Raw genomic sequence first — 7,028 nt, forward strand, 5'->3', positions numbered from 1 at the left:
TTACAAGGTCAACCACGTTGTCGATAGAAGAGCGGACCCGTTGACCAGTGACCTAAAGTACAGAGAACTAGAATAGAGGTAGTGTGCTCACTGAACGGGCTGGAGTGAAACCGCCGCTGCCTGAAAACGGTGGCGGTGCCATGGCGGCGCTGCGGTCGTGTTCACTATAGGAAAGCAGAGAAAGCTGTCCAGACGTATACGGGTTAGAATGCCGTGTTACTGCCAAAAGATCGGGCCTGCGTTGACTAAACTAGTTTGCACCATGCGTGTCGTTCAACATCAGCGGTTGAAGGTTCAATAATATCCTCATTCGCGCGAATGCAGGGCATAGTTAGGCGTGTGGAGCGCAGGTACACAGCGGCCACTACTCTGCGATTCCAAGAACTCATGAGCTGAAATTGCGGACTCGATGCTACGCATCATCCGACAAACGCGAGCATATGCTTTGAGCACACCGGTTTGGCTACTGCGTGTCGCTTTATTCCAAATTTTAAAGTTGACAAATATCTATTCAAATCAATGCTAATGGCGGCTGTGAAACTTCGCACATCCTCGCCGATTTTACAGTAGCGTTCCACTACCACGCAGTTCATTACGCGACTCGCTCGCTCTTTTCGAATTGCCTGTACCCACCCATCACTTTGAACTTGCATGCTGTAACTACTCTGCTACAGCATCAGCCTAAACGTGTTCAGCAGATTTGGAATTATGGATTATGGGGGTTTAACGTCCCATAGCAACTCAGGCTATGAGGGACGCCTTAGTGAAGGGCTCCAGAAATTTAGAGCACCTGGGCTTCTTTAAGGTGCATTGGCATCGCAAATACACGGGACTCTAAAATTTCGCCTCCACCGAAATTCGAACGCCGCGGCCTGAATCGAACTCGAGTTTTTTTTGAAAATTTGTAATTAAACTGCACTCGAAGCTTTTCATCTTTAAATGGGCGAAAGACAAATTTATTTATATTGTTTGAGATAAGCGCACAGAGAAATCAAGTGTCGCAGTGGTTCAGCTGCAGCTCAACTTCAAGTGCTTGGCCCGGTCACGTATGCCGGGCCTCTCAGTGTTCACTCCTTTCAAAAAGAAGTGAAGCCTGACTACGATGTATATTTTTAAAATTAACTTTGAAAGAGCTTAGGCGTGAAGATGGCAACCGACCTCTTTACACAGCCTTGCCCTGACCACATCCGGCACATCAAAGATGCTCTTTGAATGGAGTTGGCTTTGGCTGCATCAATCTGTAAAAAGGTTATCAAGCTTCAGCACAGAATCATATAGCTGTGCGAAAGGGTAGATGAATCCTATCTTGTCGCAGTATTTTGTGTACCTTGCAAGTTGAAAACTGCCACCAGTGCCTGATATAGTTAAGAGGCCAATGCCTATTTCACACTTTGCCTTTACGACACATTTTCGTGCTACATAGCCTGCGATGTGAAAGACTACTCGTGAGTCATTCTTCGCTACATGCTGACTATGATCACGTAACGCTCCAGCCTGATCAACAGGCAACTTCAATATCGTTCCTGCTGGCATGCGAAGTTAGGTTATTTCAGCAGCGTCTTTATCTTCTGCATCAAGCAAGAAGGCCAATATAGATAGAATCTTCACAGTTTCCCTGAGAAATGCATTTCACCAAGCCAAAAATTAAAGACAGTTTACTATGAATAAAAACTGCGATTATGATTATTAAAACTGTAATTAAAAACTCAGCAAGCTGAAGAGAGTGTTACGAACGGCGACAGCCCACTGTATTAGCTACGGTGACAGCAAGTCTCGCCTTTGGCAGCCAACACTTATGCTTCTTCGGGGTGGCTCCGAGCAACGCGATGGGGATCGCTCCCAGGCTTGCCGCCAAGGACCACGCAGACTGGACCCAGGTGTCAGCTGGTTACAATTAGCAAGCGTCTCCCGGTCCGAGTATGGGACCCGAGAGCGGAGGCCTGAAAGACGCTGCCGCAGCGAGCGAGCGGCAGCTATCGTCCCCAAATGCCGTGATCATGTAGGGGGAACAAAGGGGCCTCGTTTTCAGTGGAAGACGGCGTGACGAGTAAAGCGGCGGGCAAGCAGTCATCGTCCGCAATCTTAGCATCTCCAAGGACGAAACAACCCCTTTCGGCTTCTGGGCCTGACCTTCCGATCTAGCCTGGCGAGTCGGCTGTCATCGGATAAAGAACAGGTGTCAACAGCACGTGGGAATATTCGACTGGCCAGATAATATCACCTTCCGCAGTCGCTAAGAACCCGAGGGCACCCTCCTCTCTCACAGGCTCGAGAAGTGACGGGGGCGTATCGTTTGTGAGCTGGTGTGTGCTTGTGGGCATGAACGAAAGTTTAAGGCCACACCCACCCCGGCGAGGGGGTCCTCAACCTAGGTAATTTAGGGACGAAGAGAATATCATATAGCAAAAATCATCCTCCATTCGGAGAGATCCCCAATCTTTATTCACATGCTCGTAAAAATGTAAATAAACCCTACATTTTCCCTCCGTAACGGAGTCCGACAACGTCATTCGGAGACGGCGCCTGTGGGACTGAACGAGTCAGAATACTCAAAGGCCCCTCCGCCTCCAACTCTGGTGGCACCGGGGGCGTTGAAGCGCAATCTCTTACACTGGTGGCCTGCGATGGGGTTGGAGCCCCATCCTAACAAGGGCTTCCTTTAGGCCATCTTCCCCGTAAGCATAGTCGGTATCGAAACCGGGCGCGAAGCAATGGTTCTGCAGGCGACCCGGAATTTTTTTTCCTTTACGGAACACTCTCTCAATCTATCCAGGGTGCTACATCCTTGCATTGCAGGTTCGTGGGGGACGAAATAATGATCTAAGCACTGCCACTGAATTCTCCAAAGAAAGCCAAAAATGAGCACAACAAAAAATTACAACCAAAAATATTCCCAAGCCTGTTACCGCGCCTACTTGTGCCGCGGCGACTACTAAATGGATGCATAGATCGATAAGGCTGATCCCTTTAAATCGGGCGGTGGTTCAAGCCACCTAGCAATGACTTGTGAAATTTTACTCTTTCCTTGATTTTAGCCACAAATCAGACAACCTTCGCTTGGTTAATTCTACCCGCTTAAAATCTAATTTTCCTTCACTGTCGTTAAACCCCAATGCTTTCGATAAATCAGCCCCTCTGCTTTTCACTGCAGGTCGGAGCCCTTTACAGAAAAGTATCAAGTGTTCAGCCATTTCCTCCTTCTCTCCGCACGCAACGCACAACGTCTCTATCTCGTGGGACCTGGCTCTATATGGCTTAGTCCGCAAAACTCCCGCCCTGGCCTCAAACAACAAACAGCTTCCCATACAATTGTCGTAGATATTTTCATTGCCAATTTCCTGCTTAAAGATCCTGTATGTTCCCAGAGCCGATTTCGTCAGCATCCCTGTTTTCCACAGAGCTCTCTCTGTTTCTTTAACGTTTTTCTTAACCGATAATTGTTGATATGCCCCCCTAGTGCTGTCGAGATATTTCTTTGTCAATTTGTTAGTTCGCTTTCTCCATTTCGTGTCAACCTTCCCTATGTACAGGTGTCTGAAAACTTTCCTAGCCCACTGCTTTTCCCCCATTTTTCTCAATCGCTCCTCAAAAGCTATCTTACTGCTAGCTTCTCTGCTCTCAAACGACGTCCATCCCATATCACCCTGCACCCCGTGATTTGGTGTATTGCCTTGCGCTCCCAAAGCTAGCCTTCCTACGCCACGTTGTTTGATTCCTAACTTTGCTTGAGCGTCTGGTCTCACGCACAGGAGCGCATTGTCGAAAGTCAGGCTAGGAACCATCACCCATTTCCAGATCCCTCTTACCACTTCATACCTATTGTAATTCCAGAGTGCCTTATTTTTCATGGCAGCTGCATTTCTACTAGCTTTATTCATTACATATTTTTCACGCTCTGTCAGATACCCAGCACCGTTATTTATCCACACCCCAAGATACTTGTACTCATCCGCTGCTTTTAGCGTGAAATCCAGTAATCTATGCTCGCAGTCCTCATGATGAAATATCATGACTGCAGACTTTAAACTTCCTCAGGACCGAGGTGATACTCTGAATCGCTTCTGACGAAGGACCTTAGTGTTGAACTTGACGCTGGTTAGAGCGTACGAGCATTAAGTCCAACACTTAACTTGGGAGTGAAGCACGAACCACCTTTGCAGGCTGAGTGTTCGAAACTGGGCTTGCCCCCGAAAGGGCGCAGTGGGGTTTCCGGAGCCTTCTCCATGCACACACCCCTGAAGAAGCCGGGCGCCGGACCGGGGTGGCTTGTACCCATTCTTACTGATGGGTGGCCGGCGGTGGGTTTCGATATAAACTTGAACCCTAATCTATCTCCCTCCACAAATATCTGTCAACTTCTGTAAATATTCCTTGTTGTCAGCCATTTGCACTATATCATCCGCGTACATTAGTCCCGGTAATAGATGTTTAATCCCTTCTCCTTGCTTGAAAAAAGAAAGGTTTAACCCTTTTCCGCTACTGTGTAGTTTGATCTCTAATCTTTGCAAGTTCAACATGAACAACAAAAGAGACGGAGGACATCCTTGCCTAAGCCCCCGCTGTGTCTCTATAGGCCCTGATACATTTTTCCCACACATTTCCCCCCCCCCACACACACACACGCACGCACGCACGCACACACGCACGCACACACACACGCACACACACACACACACACACACACACACACACACACACACACACACACACACACACACACACACACACACACACACACACACACACACACACACACACACACACACACACACACACACACACACACACACACACACACACACACACACACACACACACACACACACACACACACACATATATATATAATGTGCCACGTATATCCCACAAATGTTCTTTAATAGCGTTGTCGTAGTCTCCCCTAATATCCAGAAATGCTTGCCATAGGGGCCTGTGTTCTTTTTCAGCAATCTCTATACACTGCATCAATGAAAAAATTTTGTCCTCCACCCCCTTTTGTTTCCCGAACTCATTCTGTAGCTCCTCTAGCACCCCCTCGTTCTCCACCCAAGCCTGCAGTCTGTCCTTTATCATCTGCATCACCACTCTGTAAACCACAGATGTCGCTGTTATGGAACGGTAGTTACTTATGTCAGCTTTGTTTCCCTTTCCCTTATATATCAAGTTCATTATACTTAATCGCCAATCATCTGGTGCTTTGTCATCCACTATCATTTTCTTCACTGCCTGTATTAATGTTTGCTCGTATTTTGGTCCTAGCTTATTTATTAACATAATCGGAATACCATATGGTCCTGTCGACTTGCCACTAGGAACCTTCTTTGTCATTTCCCACTGTCTTTGTTCAAGTGCAGCAATTGCAGTAACCGGCCTATCCTCCCTCAATAAATTATGTGCAACTTTTGTTTCTTTAAATTTTTTTGTCATCCTTGTTCCTATCTGTTTCATTGCTTCATCCCCTTCTGTTTGAATACCCTGCTCTGTACCAGTGTTTGGAACGGCGGCGGCACCTAGCGGACAAGCGGAGAACTAAAAAATTTTGATATCGGTGTTTTCACCTCTGACCATGGACACGCGGCGCAGTGAGCACACTACCCAAAATTTTAGTTCACTGTACAAAAAGCGAAGGTAAAACTACACAATGCAAGAAAAAAACAGTGCTCGCGCCTTTTGTTCGGCATGGAGCCACGCTTGCCCTCTTTCGCTTTTCTCCTCAGACTGAGGGAACGTCGATCTCTCAACATATTTCCCAGTAGTGTTCCAAGGTCAACCCGCCGCGGTGGCTCAGTGGTTAGAGCACTCGGCTACTGATCCGGAGTTCCCAAGTTCGAACCTGACCGCGGCAGCTTCGTTTTCATGGAGGCAAAACGCTAAGGCGCCGATGTTCTGTGCGATGTCAGTTCACGTTAGAGATCCGCAGGTGGTCGAAATTATTCCGCAGCCCTCCACTACGGCACCTCTTTCTTCCTTTCTTTCACTCCCTCCTTTATCCCTTTCCTTACGGCGCGGTTCAGGTGTCCGCCGAGATATGAGACAGATACTGGGCCATTTCCTTTCCCTAAAAACCAATTATTGTTATTATTTTCCAAGGTCACCCCGCCCGCATGCGGGGCGACAGGCGTCGGAGCTTGCAATGTGCCTGGTGGTTGCATTCTTTTTGCATGCGCCCCTCTTCCCATGTGGCGCGCATTTTTCCGCCATTTCGGGGCGTCCTCAGCTCTTTCGCTCTCAGGGACAACGAGCGCGGCGAGACCTTTCTTGCCACGACTGTTCCTCCTCCTCTTCGCGGTATGCGTTTCAAGCTTTTCTAGTAGTAGTAGTTTTTATTGAAATAAAAAAAGGAAAAAGAACTGAAGGAAAGTAATGTTGCCGGCCGCGGCAATTGCTATCTAATATCTTAAGCACCCGAGCGGCAGCCGGCGGAGGTGAAAGGGAAAGGGAGAGGATAGCGAGGAGAAATGTAAAGCCAGCTATTACGCAGTTTTGGTAAATTCGCAAATGCTACCGTAAATGTGGTCTCATTTACTGTCGCATACGGAAGGCACTGCGAAGTAAGTATCAATAAATTTCCCTTCCTGTACTTCGAAGTGACTCATAGACCTCGCTAAAAAAACGATGTAAATGCTATAGCATTAATGATTGCACGCCAGATACAGTAACAGTTTGTAGTATTGATATGAAATTTCAACTTTCTTCGTTTCTTAGGGGCCGCACGCTTCAGGAAATTCAGAAGAAAGCAAAAAAAAAGCGTTCTAAAGTATTCTTGCAAACATGTACCGAGTGTTCAGAAGTTTCAGGCAAACGAATAGGATTCAAGACATTTGAACTTTTTAGGCAGATGGCGCAGGAGAGGGTTTCAAACAACAGTCGACCACTGCTGATGCAGCAGTTCTCAACTCTCATCGCTCCAGTGTACGCGGAGTTCTCAAAATATTTTCAAGGATGGGTCTGCTGAGCAGAAATTGAGCACTGCCAGCGCTCTGCTATCCTAAGCAAGTGTTAAGACGTTTCAAGCGACAGGCGTTGCG

General features: G+C 47.4%; 1 protein-coding gene across 1 annotated transcript; it reads right to left on the bottom strand.

The window, feature by feature from the left end:
- Positions 1-3,014: 3,014 nt before the first annotated feature.
- On the bottom strand, positions 3,015-4,010 carry LOC144119445 (uncharacterized). Its single transcript, XM_077652050.1, has one exon. It carries the CDS (start codon positions 4,008-4,010, stop codon positions 3,015-3,017), a length of 996 nt encoding a protein of 331 aa, XP_077508176.1.
- Positions 4,011-7,028: the final 3,018 nt, after the last annotated feature.

Source organism: Amblyomma americanum, chromosome 2 (assembly GCF_052857255.1).
Source record: "Amblyomma americanum isolate KBUSLIRL-KWMA chromosome 2, ASM5285725v1, whole genome shotgun sequence".
In the NCBI taxonomy this organism is placed as follows: Eukaryota; Metazoa; Arthropoda; class Arachnida; order Ixodida; family Ixodidae; genus Amblyomma; species Amblyomma americanum.